At 49.9% G+C, this 18,893-nt stretch overlaps 2 protein-coding genes across 5 annotated transcripts; both read left to right on the top strand.

Annotated features, from left to right (window-relative positions):
* Positions 1-253: 253 nt before the first annotated feature.
* cunh7orf25 (chromosome unknown C7orf25 homolog) lies at positions 254-2,286 on the top strand. The gene is made up of 2 exons (XM_008303871.1): positions 254-384; positions 872-2,286. Exon 2 carries the CDS (start codon positions 887-889, stop codon positions 2,138-2,140), a length of 1,254 nt encoding a protein of 417 aa, XP_008302093.1. The 5' UTR covers positions 254-384; positions 872-886; the 3' UTR covers positions 2,141-2,286.
* A 211-nt stretch (positions 2,287-2,497) lies between these two features.
* On the top strand, positions 2,498-18,774 carry LOC103373869 (E3 ubiquitin-protein ligase RNF31). 4 transcript variants are annotated; one of them, XM_008303874.1, is made up of 19 exons: positions 2,498-2,834; positions 3,007-3,097; positions 3,435-3,500; positions 4,821-4,987; positions 5,082-5,212; positions 5,295-5,362; positions 8,203-8,331; positions 8,961-9,175; positions 9,561-9,743; positions 9,835-10,017; positions 10,129-10,227; positions 11,382-11,471; positions 11,562-11,664; positions 14,004-14,122; positions 15,189-15,302; positions 16,141-16,207; positions 16,281-16,374; positions 17,415-17,586; positions 18,235-18,774. In XM_008303874.1, the coding sequence occupies exons 1-19, from the start codon at positions 2,790-2,792 to the stop codon at positions 18,361-18,363; spliced, it is 2,265 nt and encodes a 754-aa protein (XP_008302096.1). In that variant the 5' UTR covers positions 2,498-2,789; the 3' UTR covers positions 18,364-18,774. The 4 variants fall into 4 exon arrangements, with proteins under 4 accessions (XP_008302096.1, XP_008302097.1, XP_008302095.1 ...); XM_008303875.1 differs by lacking the exon at positions 17,415-17,586 and having other exon boundaries at positions 18,235-18,322; XM_008303873.1 differs by having other exon boundaries at positions 17,418-18,275.
* Positions 18,775-18,893: the final 119 nt, after the last annotated feature.

Below are 18,893 nucleotides of genomic sequence, written 5' to 3'. Positions count from 1 at the left end.
CTGTGAATGAAGCTCTGTTCAGCCTGTCAGACAGACAGAAGCCTCCTGCAGCAGAGCGGACACAAACTGGTCACTGATCAATCCCTGGGATCAATAATCAGCCTGAAACAAACATGCAACTGAGGTTCTCCACGGTGCAGTTCTCCTAGCAACCTGTGGGGGGCAACAACACGCCTCTGCTGCGGCCAGTCTGCCGCTAATCCACCCGAAGAAGAAGAAGAAGAAGAAGAAGAAGAAGAAGAAGACCGTGTTATTCTATATAGTGACGTGATCGCGGTGTTCCAGCTGAGCCGCAGAAGAAGAAGGAGGACCTGGCCGTTAGCATTAGCATCGCTTTCAGCTGTGCAGGTAGCAGACACCTGCGGTCCACACGTCACTGTCGCCGTAAGTAACGTCGACGTCTGTTTTTAACGTTTTCAAATGGCCACAATAAAAACCGACCAGCTTTAGGCCGGTAAGCTAAGCTAAGCTAACAGCTGACATCACGGCAGCGTCAGAGCTAACAGGCTAACGAGCTAACAGGCTAACTTTCCGAGTTAATGGAAACGGGTTTCACTCACACCAGAATCCATACAGAAAACACAACAAGTCACGTGAAGCAGGGACTCATCACCTGGAGACACCTGAGTGACGACACACGCTGGTGTTGTGTCAACAGATCAATAAAGCATATCAATGAAGTGATTCACGAAACAGATTAATACAGATCAGTCAGAGGATTTTTAGGTTCTGCTCTCCGTCTGAACCTGAAGCCCGGTTCTATCCGTCGGCATGTGTTGATGTGATGCAGGTGGTTCAGTCTGGTACATGAGCAGAGAGCCAAACATCTGTCCAGCTGTGTCTTCAGGTGTCTCTGTGTCTCCGTCTTCAGGTCATCCTCGGAGACATGTCCCTCCAGGAGACGCTGCAGCAGAGGATAAGCTCCGCCCAGGTGCTGCTGCAGCGGGCGGAGCAGCTGTGTCCAGGTGTGGAGGGTCACCTGAAGCTGTGCGGTAAGCTGCGTTCTGAGCTGCGATTCTTGCGGCGGGTGGAGTCGGGCGAGCTGCAGGTCAAAGAGTCTCACCTGCACAGCACCAACCTGACCCACCTGACTGCCATCGTGGACTCCGCCCACAGCCTGGAGGATGTGGTGGCGCTGCTGCACGTCTTCACCTACCAGGACTCCTCCGGCCGGCGCCGCACGCTGGTGGTGGACGTGGTGGCGAACGGCGGACACACCTGGGTGAAGGCTGTGGGCAGAAAGGCGGAGGCGCTTCACAACATCTGGCAGGGGCGGGGCCAGTATGGCGACAAGAGCATCATCCGGCAGGCGGAGCTCTTCCTGCAGGCCAGCCGCCAGCAGCCGGTCCACTACCGCCACCCGCACGTTGTGTTCGCCTTCTACAACGGCGTCTCCTGCCCCATGGCCGACCGCCTCCGAGACATGGGCGTGTCCGTCCGTGGTGACATCGTGGCCGTCAACACCTTGGTGACCGAGGAGGACGGCGAGGATGGCGAGGAGGAAGAGGAGGAAGAGGAGGACGACGAACCAGCTGACGACAGCGACGACGAAGAGGCTGCTGCAGGGCTGACGCAGGTGGACCGTGGCACGGTGGTGGCCAGTCTGGCTTTTCCGGCAAACGTGCAGGTGGAGGAGTGTCGGCGGGCGAACCTCGACATCACCACCCTCATCACGTACGTGTCATCGCTGAGTCATGGCCGCTGCCACTTGGCCTTCAGGGAGCCGGTGCTGACCGAGCAGGCCGCGCAGGAGCGCCGGCAGCAGGTGCTGCCGCAGCTTGACGCCTTCATGGCGGGAAAGGAGCTGTTTGCCTGCCGTGCTGCCATCCACGACTTCCAGGTTATCTTGGATACGCTGGGCGGGCCAGGCGAGAAGGAGCGCGCTCAGAAACTGCTCGCCCGCCTCCACGTGGTCGACGATCGGCCGTCGGAGCGCACGCTGCGCCTCACGCCCAGCGCCAAGGTCAACCACCGCTCGCTCATGATCTTTGGCACAGGAGACTCCCTGAGAGCTGTTACCATGACGGCCAACAGCCGCTTTGTCAGGGCGGCGGCCAATCAGGGCGTCCGCTACAGCGTGTTTATCCACCAGCCTCGAGCGCTGACGGAGGGCAAGGAGTGGAGGGCCACGCCTGTCTGAAATGGCCACGCCCATCAGAGGAGGCCACACCCACTCAGAGACTTTTTGTGCAGGGGCTGGTGAGAGTTTGAGTTGTACAAGTCACCTGATCAGCTGCTGTTTCTGTTGATGATCAATAATCAAAGATCAATAAAGCATCTCAGGCACTTCTGGCTCACCTGTCATTGACCACAGGAGGTCACCTGACCTCACCAAGTCTCTGCAGGTCCTTTTACAAGCACGCTGATTATCATTTATCAAATACAACATTTCATCTTATCATAATAAAAGTTGTTGGTTTAAAATCTGACCAGATGAATTTACAGTTGAACTCATTAACAGTGAAACTGTGATTGAACATGTTCTGATCAAACAAGTTCAGTTTTATTCAGCAGCAGCAGCTCCTGTTTGTCATCTTTACTCACCTTGCTGCGGGCAACAGCCAGCTCAGTGTACTCAGAATACATCCCGATGATCATCAGATCATGTTTCAGCTCGTCAGGCTGCTTTAGTTCATGGTGTAAATACTGTGAGCCACGTTCCAACCAGCGGGGGGCGCTAATGAGTCACTGTGCGAACCGCCCAACACGAACAAGAAGTTAGCCGGCGGCGGAGTGTCACCGGGCAGCGGGGAGACAGTGACCGTCTCTGAGGTGAGTTTGTCAGTGCGATGCCGCGGATCAGTCCGGAGGCGGAGCTGCGGACTCTGGCAGAGGTGAGATCAGTTTTAATCCTCCATCTTTGCTCGCAATCAAACTTCAATATTCAGAAGACAAGTTGTCACAGCTAACCGGCTAGCAGCCGTGCTAACGCGGAAGTTTCATTCAGACATAACGGGAAGGGTTAGCTTCGTTAGCATCGAGCTAATGGCAGCGTCTCCTCCTCAGTGTCGCTACAGCTTCCCAGCAGAGACTCTGTCAGACCTGCAGGCGGTTCGGGCTCGGTTCTCCGACCTTCGACTCTACGTCGATTTCTACTGTGAGTCCAGACTGCCAGACGTTCTCCTGATGTTCTCCTGTTGTTTGTTTTAGTCACATTCAGTGAATGATTCTCTGTATTGATCAGTACTGATCAATATCGATCTGTAACAATCCATAATCAGTACTGATTAGTGATCGCTAGTGATCCGCAACCAGTATTCATTAGGGATAAGTATTGATCAGTATTAAACAGTGATCAGTACTGAACAGTATTGATCAGTGTGGATCAGTTGTGAAGTATTCATCACCAAAGGTCAGTGCTGATCGATATTGATCAGCAGTGACCCGTACTGTCCGTATTGATGAGTGCTGATCAGCTGCCGTGTCTCTGACAGGTTTCCCGAACAACGAGAAGAAGAAGCTGCTGTATCTGGCCGGAACACTTCCTGTTTACTACGAAGGTTGGACACTCCGCCGTTTTGCTTCAGATGACTGTTTGGTGTTGTCAGCCTGGACCGGTCTGCATCAAACTGGACCGGATCGGTCTGGGTGTGGTGTCGGGATGGTGTTGATTAATCTTGAAGTGATTCATTCCCGTTGATAATTTAGGTGATGGAGAACCTGAGCAGGTCTGTTCTTGTCTGGCCGAGTGCAGTTTAGATCAGATAGAACTTTATGGACCCCTTTGGTACCTCGGGGAAGTTGTTGAAAAAGTTTGTCACGATACCGGCCTGAATAAATCGATGCTTGATCCTGAAATGAAGCCACAACAAAAAGGTAAACCATCAGGACAGCAATGAAAGAAGGAGAACCCTAAAATTCTTATTTTATTATGAATTTAAAAAGAACCGAAATGCACATTTTATTCTCTTCTGCTTCAGTTCGAGGGACTTCAATGCCTCGTGGTTAAATTTAAATCCAGAGACGCTTCTCTCTCTCACCAGCCTTTGTAGTGGACGGAATATGAGCGCTTTTTCTCATTTATTTTAATTTTCAAGTGTAATCGGAATAAAAAGAAAACTCCAGAATCCTCCCAGAGCGCAGCATGTTGTGTTCAGTCTGCTTTAGTGCAGGATAATCTTCTTGGTTCATCTCCATCTCCACAACCCTGCCAAACGTACTCATTTATGTTGATTATTTTCAGGCTCAGTAAAATGATGTTTAGTATTTTCTGTACCTGCTCATATAGGTAGGTCTGGTTCTGACAGTGAACTGGTGCACTTATTACATTCATATTGGATTATTGTAAATGTTATCATGACGTTGTGAAAGCTGTTCCATGATTAACTTATTTTACAGTTCACTTTATATTTCTAGCCACTTATTCAACTAAGATGTCTCCAGGACTTGTTCCACTATATACCGTCTATATACTATGTATGGCCGGGACAGCGTGGCTGTCGGCCCGGTTTCCGCCCGGACGGTTCGTGGTGCTGTGCAGCACTCTCTGTAACTGTAACTGCTGTAGTGCAGAATGTAAACGGGGACGGTGCTTGTTTAAGGAAAATGGTTCCACGTTTCACTTCATGTGTCTGTTCAGTTCAGTTCAATTCAATTTTATTTGTATGGCGCAGTTCACAACATGTGTCAAGTCCCAGCACTCAGCTGGCAGGAGAGGCCTGAGGAGGGGTTTGCTCACCATCTGGGACGGTCGGCAGCAGCTCTTAGCAAACACTGCTGATCAGTCACAGGACTGACCCGAATATCACAGGGTTTAGTCGTGCAGTACTTTGTAGTGTTGCTTTACTGTGCTGGTCCGGTTCTGTTGACTGTGTCCACAGGAGCTGAGTATAATATCCCGGTGTGCATCTGGCTCCATGAGACCCACCCGGCATCCCGTCCTCGCTGCTACGTCTGCCCGTCTGTCACCATGGTGATCAATCCGTCCTGTCCCTGCGTGGACGCCTACGGAAACATCAGCGTAGAGACGCTCAACAGCTGGTCTCAGGTAAGGCTGGGTTAGTTAGCCGGGTAACCTGCTCACTTGGTCGTCTCACCATCACACATGTTAACCTGAGGCTGTCCGTGTCTCCTCCCGCCAGGGTGTGTCCAACCTGTCACAGCTGGTGTCAGAGATGAGGCGGGTCTTCCAGAAGGACATGCCCCTCTTTGCCAGGCAACCTGTCCAAGCCCCGCCCCCTGCAGGTGTCCAAGTGTTACAGTCAGCTGACAGGTGGGCTTCTGTTGGACTGTCCTGCTATAAACAGACTGACAGTCAGATGGACCTGATTGAGTTTTGTTTTGTCCTCCTGCAGTGTCCTCTCGTCATCCTCATCCCAGCACAGTGTCTCTCCCTCCTCGTCTCACCTGTCTGAACACCCAGGTAAGTGTCCTGTTGGTCTGTCCTGTCCCTGTCCACGTCCACACGCCCCCATCAGAGACGCCAGGGTTAGACTCAGGGTGTTAGTGATGCAGGTTGAACTGAACAAGGCTGCAGTTACTGAATCCCGTCACTCTGGATGTTCGGATCAGTCGGGTTGTTCACTGGTTTAAAGAAGCAGCTCAGCCTCAGATCACATAATTAAAGTCACAGTTGACATCAGCATCAAACTCATCTGTATCATGTGGCCAGAAAAGTACAAGCGGCCTGAACCTGACTGCTTCATCCACTGTCCTGCCAGATGGCTTCTGACACGGAAACCTGCAGAGGGCAACACACTGTCTGAGGGCTCTTAGTCACCAGGGGCCTCATGTACAAAGACTTGTGTGGATTTCATCCTGAAACCTGGCGTACGCTTCAATCCTGAAAACTGCCAACGCACAAACAAATCCAGATGAACGAAAGTGTGCGTACGCCGGAATCCAGCACATTTCCTTTGTACATCTCACTCAGCGTGGAACTGACATGTTGGAGAACCAGACTCCTCCCCCTCCACGCCCCCAATTTAAATATGCAAATTAGTATAAACGACAGGTGGGATTCCCCTCTCTGCAGGATCAGATAACAGTAACCAGGATGAACTCACCCCGTTTGAGCAGAGAGTCTATTGTGGGTGATGCTGCTGTCACAGGGGTGGTGGGAGCACACGTAGGTCACTCAGATCACCCCGAGGTCAGTATATATGGTGTAACTCACACATTTATTCACTATACAGGTCATACAATCATCTGCTCGCAGCCAAACAACATACAGGTTCATGTGTAATCATGCCAGGATGTCAAAGAGGAAATCAAAACTTTGTCTCATGTTTAATTACTCAGTTTATTATTTTCCAACATGAGGCAGGAGGAGACTGAGACCCAGTCCCAGCCTCGTACCACAGACCCGCCGGATTCCTCCAGCCTCCCCGGGGTCAGCTGATCCTCCGGTCCGCCACAACAGCTGCTGATGCACATGCTGAAGGCGTGTCAGAGGGATTAATATTAGGACAATTAAATGACTTCCTCATCAAGAAGCCCCCGTCCTGCCCCGTGCAGCTTGTAGCCTGTAGCCCAGAATGAATGAGCACAACTCAATCATTCTGACCAGCAGCTGTTGATCAAGGCCACCTTCTAACAATGTTACTTCAATGTATTTGCGCATCACAGATGATCTGGACACGGATTTAATAAAACAGCTTCCTGTTTACATAAACAAACTCATCTAGTGATGGTGCCTCTATAACAATGTGTGTGCAGTCGGTCGCTCCGATTACATCAGCAGAACCGGCCGTCGCTACAAATTGTACTTTCATGTCGTCCTGTTCAGCTGCACTGTGGGAGCTTGATGTATCTGGCTGACATTCGGATGGTTCCNCATTCGGATGGTTCCATCCCACACGGCTGGCATGGCTCGGCTCAGTGTGGACCGGCACAGTCCCGGTCGGTCGGCCAGCTCCCTCTGAAATGACCCTGTGGCTCGGAAGCCCAGTGGGTCAGCACCTGTATGGGCACAGGTAGGACATGGCTCCTGGACGTGTTGGGCTCTAATAATGGCCGCAGCTCCACGTAAAGTTCTAGGAGGATTGTCCTCGGGAACCTAAAGCAGCTGATGAGCCAGTCATCGTCCTGAGGTCTCTGGAAACCCGTTCTCTTGGCACTGCTCCATTGGCAATATCCTCCAGCAGGTCCAAAGCTGCCGTTGTTGTTGACGGGATCTTCTGCACCGTTTTATGTAGACTTTAATATACGCTCATCTGATTGCAAACGCCTGGGTGTGTTAATTGTTCATCTGTGTGTCTCTGATGTGCACATCACTTTGAGGAATGACCTTTTTTTCACATTATTAACAGTTTCCCAGCATCACCTCTAAGTGGCGCCAACAGCTCAAAAGCAATAGAAACGTGCAGAACTTCCGTGTGTCCCTGGACTCATTCCAGTACATCTATGATCGGACCACAGACGTCCTGGAGGAAAACGACACAAATCACCGCTTGTGTGTTCCATCCATCAGTCTCAGTGGTCACGATAACTCCGCCCCGTCGATAAGAACATGTTCAGCCGGTCAGATGTTTTTCCTGTGACCAGGTGAGAAGTGTGAACAAATGAGAAAGTTGGTCGCACCGGTACCAAAGTCAGTCTGGAGTCCTGTGTGGACTTCTGTGTGGCGCCAGCGCTGTTCGGTAAACGGCTCCGTATGCGGTGACGTACGGCTCTGACTGGGCTCCTGATCAATGGAAAAGCAACCGGTTCTTAGACTGGAACCAACTGAGCTCTGGAACTAGCACCTGGTTCTTCTTGGTGGTAAAGGGGTGTGAGAGTCAATTTAAAGAGGTTAATACATATAAATACATATGCAATCACTTATTTTACATTTTCTATTTTTCATTAAATGGCAGTACTTTGTAGAAATCTGTTCTAACTTTGGCTTCAGAAAGAGATGGTTTGTTGTGTTGCCTGCTTCTCATTAAATACAATTTTTAAATACAATTTTTTTTGAGTTTATGCAAATCAGGAGTGTCCAGCTGCCACTCAGCACCCCTGGCAACTCCTTAAAAACTTAAAATCTAACGTGAAACTGTGGGATTTTATTATATTTGAATTCAGATTAATTCTATGACACTTCAGCTGTGACATTATTGAGGTCGACAAAGCTCCCTATGATGTGCAGACTGAGGATACTTCCTGCAGCAGGCCGGACTCTGAGGAAAACACAAACATTTAGAGCCCAGACTGAGTGTTAGCTTGTCTTCATGCTAACTCTAGCATGTGTGGCCTGACTAAGCCCCTCCCCCTGTTTTTCAGCCAGCCGATTGGAGCTGCGCATGGTGAGGGCGGGCCGTTCGTACACTGAGGAGCTGCTGGGCATTGACTTCAGCGCTCCTCCTCCATCCCCATCCAACAGCAACCCCTTCATTCGCTCCTCCCCTTCAGGTGAGTCAGGACAGGTAACATTTGAGGGCGTGGTCTGTAACATAAAGCCATGACTGTCAGAAAAGCTTCCCTCTTCTTCCTGGTCAGAAACAACAGATATGTGTATAAAGCAGCTAATTGGCTTGTATTTACTCCTGGTAATAAGGTCATGGTGGAAAAACATGGAAACGTCAGCTGTAGCCTGATTTCACTCATCAGGATCCACAAGGATTCAGAACAACAGAACCTATAATGGTCACAGTGGAACCAGCGGACCTGCTGCCTGCATACAGCTAGTGGACTTTGATCAGTACTGCGGGCAGGCTGTAGTACTGGTGGTGCTCCTGGTCCTGGTCCTGGTCCGCAACCCGATCTTGCTCAATGTCCTGGTCTTGCTCTATGTCCTGGTCTTGGTCTTGGTCCTGGTCCTGATCTTGGTCCATGTCTTGAGCCTAATCTTAGCGCTGATCCTTATCTTGGTCCTGGTCCTGATCTTGGTCAATGTCCTGGTTCTGGTCCTGGTCCTAATTTTGATCCTGGTTATTAATCTGATCTTAGGTCATGTCCTGGTCCTGGTTCTATTTCTTATCTTGGTCTATGTTCTAGTTCTAATCTTTATCTTTGTTCTGGTCCTGGTCCTGTGCCTGCAGGAGCCCACCTTAAAGACCCTCTCAGCAGGCAAATGGGAGCTCTGAGGCTGGATGGAGAGTCCAGCAGAGACAAGCAGGCTGGGTCACCTGTCCAGATCACCCAATCAGAAGCAGCCAGAGACAGACAAACTGCCAATTCTGGACCAGCATGTGGACTCAATCAGGACTTCTGTCGTTCCGGACCCCCATCCAGACCAGCAACAGACCTTATCCAGGTGAGGAGAAGTCCTCATTTTTCAGATGATCTCAGCCAGTGTCAGATGGTCTCAGTCAATACCACATGGTCCCAGACAGTGTCTTGTGGTCTCAGATGGTCTCATCAGGTCTCAGGTGGTGTCAGTCTGTCTCACATGGTCCCAATTAGTCTTGGGTGGTCACAGCCAGTCTCAGGTGGCCCCAATCAGTCTCAGATGGTCTCAGGTAGTCCCAGTCAGTCTCAGGTAGCTTCAGCCAGTCTCAGCAGGTCTCAGATGGTCCCAGCTAGTCTCAGGTGGCCCCAACCAGTCTCAGATGGTCTCAGGCAGTCTCAGGTGGTCCCAGTCAGTCTCAGGTGGTTTCAGCAGGTCTCAGGTGGTCTCAGACCTTGTGTCTGTTACTCAGATGGCGGCCCAGCTCCCTCCGGACCAGGCGACGTTGTTTCGATCTCTAATGGCGATGGAGGGGCGGAGCTTCATCCCTGCTGATGCCATGGAGGCGGTCCAACTCAACAGAGACCTCCCATCAGCCCTGAGGTTCCTGAGTCACAGCTGCCCCATCTGTCAGGAACAGGTGTCCTTCAGCAAGGTGAGCAGCATCAGCTGAGACAGCGAGTCAGAAACCCAGCAGCTCACTGTCTACTTTCCTGACCGGCCACTCTTTGCCTGAATCCCTGCAGATCATCACGATGACCCACTGCTCCTGCTTCCTGTGTCAGTCGTGTTTCAAGTTGTTTTTCTTGGCGGCCATTAAAGAGCGCAGCGTGGATCAGCTGGTGTGTCCTCAGTGTGGCCGCCCGGAGGTCCGAGGTCCGGGAGGGCTAGAGGAGTCCATGGACTATTTCAGCCTGTTGGATACTCAGGTGTGACACTCGCCTGATTCTGTTGGATGTAACCCTGTGCCCTGCTGGTTCTGACCCTAACTGCTGCAGGTTCTGACCAGAACCCTGGTTCAAATCGTGTGTTTGTTTCAGATCCGTCACTTTCTGCCTCCTGAGATCCACGAACTCTTCCAGAGGAAGCTCAGAGACAGAGCCCTGCAGGAGATGCCCAACTTCTGCTGGTGTGCTCACGTAAGACCCAGCAAGACCAAGAGCAGAACCTCACACACCAAGACCAAGACCTTAAAGATCAGAACTAAGACTTCATAGACCAGGAAATCAAAAACCACAACCTCACAAACCTGAACCACAAATTCATATACAAGAGCCAAGACCTCACAGACCAGAACCAGAATCAGAACCCAGACCTCACAGACCAGAACCAGAACCTCTGTCTTCAGAGTAGCATCTCCCTTCAGGGTGTGACTGAACACAGAAGTCCCGGTTCTGTATGTGGCTCGGTTTTGAGGTCACGCTTTCAGTTCAGTGAGAAAAGTAAAATACAAAACGTTAAACTGTTTATTTGACTTTCGTATCACTGAATGGCTTCCAGAACACATGGTTTCTGTCTTTTATAAACAGTTCATTTCAGTTCCATCCAGTTTGACACTAAGCAGCGTTTCCAGTGTCTGCTGCACCGGCTGCAGCCTGCTCATGCAAAACACAGGCCACACAAGTAAATGAAAATAAATATTGTCAAAGAAATTCAAGACAATAAAAACCATCTATTACGGTGTGTCATTTAGGAAATTAACTGATTAAAATGTATGAATGTTGGATCAGTTGTTTGGTTCAGGAGTTCATAATAAAGCGACAACACCTGCTGCTACAGAAACACCTGTAGAGTCCCAGGCTGTCAGAAAGAGACGGATCAAACACCACCAAGACTTTGCTTTGGCTGGTCTCACTTCAGTACCACTGATGCTCACCATCAAATGAGTGATCACATCCACAACCAGCTTCAAACTCAATTACAGCTGAACAGCGTCGACATGGTGGTCCAATCCTCCATCTTTGCTTACTAGCGTGAGTAGGGACCTGAACAGCAGACTGTAGTTATGGGGAGGGTCTTCCGGTTCTGGTGGGTCTGAGTTCTTCAGAGCTACGAGGTTGTGCTGTGCACTGAACTAACAACATGTGGTCCTTTGGAGAAGCTGGTCGGGGTAAACACACAGATTAAGTTCTGCAGGTGCAGCATAGACCAAACCAGAAGGCCCATACCAACAACTTTGAGGACAAATCCGGGTTCGGTGGCACACTGAGGTTCTGTGGCTGTATGCTGTACTTTTTGGAGATCAAGTGGAAGACTGAGGTCAGGTGGAGGTGATGGATGTTGTGTGTTTCAGTGTTCCTTCGGGATGCTCCACGAGGCCGACAGATTGAGGATGGACTGTCCCAGCTGTAAGAAGAGCACATGCTCCAAGTGCAGATCACCTGTAAGACACAAGACAACTCAACAACATGCTCGAAGTGCAGATCACCTGTAAGAGACTCGCACAGACTCTGACTCTGTTTCTGTTTCTCAGTGGTTTCCTCAGCACCAGAGTCTCTCCTGTGAGCAGTTCAGAGTCTGGAAACAGCAGAACCAACCAGATCATCACAGCAGCCCCTTGCTGTACACCAGCATCGGTAAGACAGCACCACAGCTATAAACCAAGTCCGAGAGACTCTTTCTGAGTGCAGGATGGATCAGAGCCGCCTGCAGAGAGAACAAACACAGGTTAGTGACGTGATGGTTGTGTACATGCTGTGAAAAAGCATTGGCCTCCTTCTCCCCACTTAATGTTTAAGATCATCAAACAAATGTAAACACAACGTTTTTAAATGATGGTTTTATTTATGAAGGGAAACAAACTCCTCAGAGCTACCTGCCCTGTGTGGAAAACTAACTGCCCTGACCCTAACACCTGGTGGGGCTGCCCTCAGCAGCAACACCTGAAATCCAGCGTTTTCCACACCTGGTGACGAGTCACATCTCTGGAGACATGTTGGCCCGCTCTTCTTTGCAGAACTGTTTTAATTCAGCACCACTGGAGGGCTTCCCAGCATGAACGGCCCTCTGAAGGTCATGCCGCAACATTTCTTTTTTTAAAGATTATTTTTCTGGCATTTTGCCTTTATTTGATAGGATGGTGAAGAGAGACGTGGGGAAGGACATGCAGCAGACTCGAACCGTGGCCGCTGCGTCAGGAACTATAGCCCTGTGCACGGGTCGTCGTCTTATCCGGTTGAGCTAACGGGGCGCCCATGCCGCAGCATTTCAGTCAGCTTCAAGTCCAGACTTTGACTCAGCCGCTCCAGAACCTGCATTTAGTTTCTTTAAGCAATTCAGAAGTGGACCTGCTGGTGTGTTCTGGATCGTTGCCCTGCTGCAGAACCCAAGTGGCTTCAGCTGGAGGTCACGAACTCCTTCAGGACCTTCTGGCAGAGAGCAGAAGTCATGGTTCCATCAGTCACAGCAAGTCGTCCTGGAGCAGCAGAACAGCTCCAGACCACCACCACCATGTCTGACTGGTGCTGTGATGGTCCAGGACCTGAAGCAGCAGAACAGCCCCAGACCACCACCACCACCACCAGCACCATGTCTGACTGCTGCTGTGATGGTCTTTATCTGGAATGCTGTTACTTTTACACCAGATGGAACGAGACACACAGCTTCCAGAAAGTTCAGCTTTGGTCTCGTCAGTCCGTAGAATATTCTTGGGGATCATTCAGATGTTTGTTTGCAGCAGTAAGTCGAGTCTTGATGTTCTTCTTGGTCAGCAGTGGTTCTGGAGCTCTGCCATGTTCGCCCTGCAGTCTCCTCCTTATTGCTGAGTCATGAACACTGACCTTGACTGAGGCCACGGAGGCCTGCAGGTCTTTGGATGTTGTCCTGGTTCCTCTGTGACCTCCTGGATGAGTCGTCACTGGGCTGTTGGGGTCATTCTGGCTGGCCGGCCTCCTGGGAAGGTCCACCACTGCTCCATGTTTCTCCATGTGTGGATGATGGTTCTCAGCGTTGTTCTCTGGAGTCCTGAAGCTTTAGAAACCGCCTCTGGAACCCTGTCCAGACTGATAGACGTCAGTCACTTTATTTCTCAGCTGTTCTTGAATTTCTTTGGATCTTTGTTGCAGCTCTTTGAGACCTTCTGGCCGACTTCATTCTGTTGGACAGCTTCTGTTGAAGTGACTTGTTGACTGAACAGGTCTGGAGGTCATCAGGCTGCAGTCAGTTTCCAAACAATGTGATGAGCCACAGTTAGCTCATGTCTAACACAGTTTTAACTTGTTCACACAGGGCCAGGTAGGTGTGGACAGCTTCTACCTCCAAACATTCAATCATCATCTAAAAACTGCATTTTGTGTTTACTTTGGTTGTCTTTGTCTCATATTTAAACATTTAAGTGGGGGACATATTTTAAAAAATCTGAATTTGAGAAGGGGGGGGGGTGCAAATAGTGTTTCACAGTTATATGGAAGACAGGAGAGTGGCCCGACCCCCAGTACGCCCAATGGATACCCCATACTAGCAGACAACCATTAATCAGACCTTTGGAGAGGGGCAACAGCATCAGTTGAAGAACACAGTAAAGCTGCAGTTCTATCAGCCAGATGATCCACCTGTGTGGGACTAAGCTCAGAGGAGCTGCTCTCTGTTGTGTTGACAGTGAAGTAAATAATAGTAGAAGCATTTCCTTGACTGTAGTTCCTGCGTTATCAGATAGACGTCTGCTGTAACGGACTCTCTGGGAGGTGGTCCGTAGTCCATTACTGTCAACTCAAATGCTATTAAGAAACGATCAGACAGAACCTTTTTCTTATAAAACAGTCAGAACAAGACCAAGGGTTAGACCACTGAGAGAAGCCACCTGAGTCTACCAGTGAACTAAACGCAGAGTTCAGACCGTCGTTCTCATCGTCTACCTAGAGCTTAAAGTCCCCCACTAGAATGTCTGACGTGGTCTGACGTGGTCTTGTGTCCCCAGAGTGTCCAAACTGCCAGCTGGTCTTCAGCCTATCCAGAGGAGGATGTCTCCACTTCACCTGCAGTCAGTGTGGCCATCAGTTCTGCGGCGGCTGCAGTCAGCGCTTCACTCTGGGATCTGTGAGTTCATCATGATCGACTGAGTTTCTGTTCAGTCTTTGCTTCATTCTTGGATCAGTGACGAGTTTAATTTGAATGCATTGAATCAGCTGGTTTGCTCCAGTGTGCTTGTCGCCAGTCCTTCAGTTCGCCGTTGCTGTAGTTGTATTCCAGTGTAACCTGCAGGAGTCTCTGAAGGATGCTAATTTAAATCAATTCATTGGTGACAAGGAGTTCACACAGTCTGCTCTTACTACGGAGAGGAAAATGATCCAGAGTCTGATACTCTGATGTTCACTTCCAGCAGAGAAAAGACTTCAGTGGCAATATTTTCTTTATGAATTAATGAGATCTCAGAGAAACACGAGTAACAGAATGAATGTCAGAGCGTTTCCTCTGAAAGACTTTATCATGATTCAATTCAATTCAGTTTTATTTGTATAGCGCATATTTACAACAACAGTCATCTCATAGCGCTTCACAAAGGCAGAAACACCCAACAATCCAAACATCTGGATTCCCTATAAGCTTCAGCAGTCTGCTGGTGGGACGGAACCGAAAACCTCCACAGGGGAAAAAAACCTCCGACAGAACCAGGCTCAGGGAGGGACGGCCATCTGCCTCCACCGGTTGGGTGGATGTAGAATGAATTATAAAAGCATTATAATACATGTTAGAAAACAGAGAGCAGTCATGTTAGAATCAGGGAAGTCCTGTAATGAACCCAGGAGCAGCTGGCAGGACAACAGAGTTCCTCACATGGTGACCTACGATTCTTCAAACAGCACTGAGTGTAAAAGCAGCTGTGTTAGGAAAGAACATCCTGTTAACATGCAACACTAGCATCGCTCTGCTAACATAAAGCACGCAGCAATAGAAAACACGTTAGCTTAGCAGCTAGCTTTGTTAGCAACAGCAGACAGAAGAACTAAAAAAATCAGCATGATGGATCAGAACATCTGTTCCGACAGGGAAGGAGGTTGGCCGGAGTTCTCAAATGGAGTACAAATGTCTGACCTCCTGGCCCCGACCTCAGGTGTCTCAGGTGACTTCAGACCTTACAGCTGTTTAACTTTATTGTCTTCAGGCCTGCGGCTTCTCTGCTGACTGTGGAAACAAAGGTCTTCATGCCCACCACCCCAGAAACTGCCTTTACCACCTGAGAGACTGGAGTGTGACCCGCCTTCACCTGCTGCTGCAAGTAAGAATCACATGAGAGACGCACGAACTAAACCCACCACAGGTATGACGCGTCACACCCCTTTACCACCAAGAAGAACCAGGTGCTAGTTCCAGAGCTCAGTTGGTTCCAGTCTAAGAACCGGTTGCTTTTCCATTGATCAGGAGCCCAGTCAGAGCCGTACGTCACCGCATACGGAGCCGTTTACCGAACAGCGCTGGCGCCACACAGAAGTCCACACAGGACTCCAGACTGACTTTGGTACCGGTGCGACCAACTTTCTCATTTGTTCACACTTCTCACCTGGTCACAGGAAAAACATCTGACCGGCTGAACATCTGCTGCTGGAGGCCGCGGTGCTCAGACCGGTGTGCGACCAGAGATGACTTTAACAGAGTGAACCAGGACGTTCTGGTGTCAGATCTGTCCAGGATGAAACCCAGTGATCTGTTCTCATGAGGTCTTTTCTATGAGCAGAACAAACAGCACGTAGCTGAGCTCCGTTTTTCATGAGACATCTGTGATCGGACCAGAGACGTCCCGGAGAAAAACGACACAAATCACCGCTTGTGTGTCCCATCCATCGGTCTCGGTGGATCGATAGCCCCGCCCCCAGCCCCTGACGGACTCGGTGCTGAGCTCTGGCCCAGCAAAGAGTTGGTGCCTGAAAAGCAGCAGTTCTGAGAGCCTGGAGCCGGTTAGGGTTAGTTAGTGGACACACAAAGAACTGGTGCTAAGTCAGGAACTAGCATGGAACGAGACCTGGAACCGGTTTGGTGGAACAAGGGGTATGAGAGAGCTCAGGTGCACCCCGGCGCTGTGTGGTCAGTATTGACGAGGACTGTCTATTGTCTCTCAGCATTACAGAGTGTCTCCCTCCTGGTTGGAACCAGCCAGTGGTAGCCCACCTGACATCGGTCTGGCAGGTGAGCTCTCTTTTGTTCAGCTGGTGAAATCTCTTCTGTCTCAGTTTGATTGACTGTTGTGATCATATTGCAGCAGTGTGTTTGGTTTTGGAGCTGAGAGACGACAGCAGCAGACAGGAGGAGCCCTGTGGACGACCTGCACGACCCGAGTACAAAGGATACTGCCAGTAAGCCCACAGCTCCCAGTACCGACCACGAGGCAGTTCAAATCCATTTTATTTGCATAGCGCTGTTCACAACATCTCACAGCCTGAGCATAGTCAGGTACAGACCTCACAGATGCTAACAGAGAACCAACAGTCCACAGCAGCCTTTGGACTTCCTCTGAGCAACGGTAGGAAGGATCCATAAAAAAAAAACCTCCGGCAGAACCAGGCTCAGGGAAGGAGGCCATCTGCCTCAGTGAGAGTGGGGATGGAGGGGTGGACAGCAGGACAGCAGATGGAGAGCAGCAATAGCACAGAACAATACATATGTTTAGGTCGGTGAGGCCAGCGGCTGCAGGTCAGAGCCGTGAAGCTCCAGATCCAGAGAACAAACACAGAGTCAGTGAATGTGATGGTGATGTAGACCTGTATGGAGGGGAGAGGAGCCCAGTGCATCATGGGAGTCCCCCGGCAGTCTGAAGCTACAGCAGCATCACTGAGGGACAGTTCAGGTGATCCTGAGCAGCTCTAACTATCAGCTTCATCACAGAGGAACGTTTTCATCCTGACCTAAAGCACAGAGGGTGTCTGCCTCCAGAACCCAGACTGGGAGCTGATAGCTGAAGGCTCTGCCTCCCATTCTGGTTCTGGAGACTCTGGACCCACCAGTAGACCTGCAGTCTGAGAGCGAAGGGTTCTGTTAGGATGATACGGTACCATGAGGTCTGTAAGGTCACATGGAGCTGCTCATGGAGAGTTTATATGTTAGAAGCAGGATTTAGATTCTATCCTGGATTTTACAGGGAGCCACTAAAGAGAAGCTGATACAGGAGACATATGATCTGGTACTGGTTCTGTCAGAACCCTGCTGCAGCATGTTGGATCAGCTGGAGGGTTCTGAGAGAGTTGTTACACTTCGAGTATCAGTACCGACAACCAGTCAGCTCCCAGTAAAGTCTGGTCCCAGGTTGACCCCAGTTTGACTCTGGTCTGATGCCAGTGAGGTTGAAGCCTGCTGCTTACCTGTCCAGGTGAGGTAGTTTCAGGTATCTCTGCTCCAGCAGGTTGCACTATAAGGAGCGATTGGTGGAGCTTATCAACCGTTGCCGTGCCGACCCTGCAGTCTTGTTCAGTCCGGCCGAGATGATGGTTGAGCTGCAGCGCTGGCAGGTCGCCGTGCCGACCAGGAAGCCTGATGAACCGGAGGCGCTGTACGCACACCGGCTCTGCCTGGTCAGTGACATCATCACAGACACTGCTCACCTGTCGACAGCTTCATGTCTGTTTAGGAAGTTTCTGTATGTTTCTGCAGTCAGGACGGGAATTTGTCAGAACCAGTTTCAGTCTGACGTCAGTAAAAGCTCTGGTCCGGCGGTAAAGTGACGCTGTGGAACACGGATCACAATCATCTGTGTGTAGTTTGAGGCTCAGGATGTTTCCTGTCTGACCAAAAGAATCCATCAGTGACATCATAACTCAGCAGTCAGGAGAAATGAAGCTTCACAATAATCAATTCAGTGATCTTTAGACTGATTATTGATGAGTAATTGTTGGGGGCAGCTGTAGACCACGTTCTGCTGCCTTTAGACCTGTTAATATTTAATAACCCCTCAGTGTGGATCAGTACTGGTGGCCAACAGAGAACCACTGAACAGAACCAAACCTCTGACAGAACCAACTCATGAGCCATAAAGTATGGTCACAGTATGTTCTGTTTGAACACCAGTGTTATAAGACCTGAGGTTTACAGCTGGAAACAGGACAGAAACCGAGTGTTTCCAATCAGCTGCAGCTTCGACACATTCCAGCTGACGGATTAATGATTAAATTATAATAAAGGATTAATGGCCAATCACAGTGCAGGATTCTCTTTCTCTGCAGACGCTGACCAATAGCGTTCCTCTCAGGAAGCAACGCCACTCTCTGCTCAAACTTAGCGACGACCTTTGCCCTCTGCCCACCACTGTGACTACCAAAGCCCCGCCCCCTCACCTGCTGCTGAGTGACTGACTCCGCCCATCCCTGGGGGCAGCTCTGCTTGGCTGTCTGGTTTCCATGGAGAGCAGCCACAGACATCAGCAAAATGTGAGACGGGACCAAAGACAGAGCGAGCAGCCAATCAGAGTGCAGAACTTATGCTGCCCTTAACGATCTGCATGTTAACGAGTTGGATTTTAACGAACATGCAGAGACCACTAACAGTGCTAATGAAGGCAACGAGCCTCTTCTCAGTGTTCATGGATCCATTTCTGTCTCAGTCAGTGTGAGCAACAGTTAGCACATGTTGGCACGTGTTAGCAGGTGTTAGCAGGTTACAGGTGGCAGTTTTTGAAGTGTGAAGTTGCTGTTTTAGTTTTCTGCACTTTAACAGTTGAAACAATTTTCACAAATAAATACTGTCTTAATTTATGCCTTAACACACCTACCAGCTTCCTCTGATGTTTCCATGACAACCAGCTGTTGCTGCAGAATAAGACAGAACATCACAATATTTAACAAGCAAAATGTTTCCTCTTCCAGACACTTTGATCTACCCCCCC

Source organism: Stegastes partitus, unplaced genomic scaffold (assembly GCF_000690725.1).
Source record: "Stegastes partitus isolate 25-593 unplaced genomic scaffold, Stegastes_partitus-1.0.2 Scaffold2087, whole genome shotgun sequence".
Lineage (NCBI taxonomy): Eukaryota > Metazoa > Chordata > Actinopteri > Pomacentridae > Stegastes > Stegastes partitus.
Note: the sequence above shows the minus strand (reverse complement) of the source record. Positions and strands in the feature narration are given on the sequence as shown.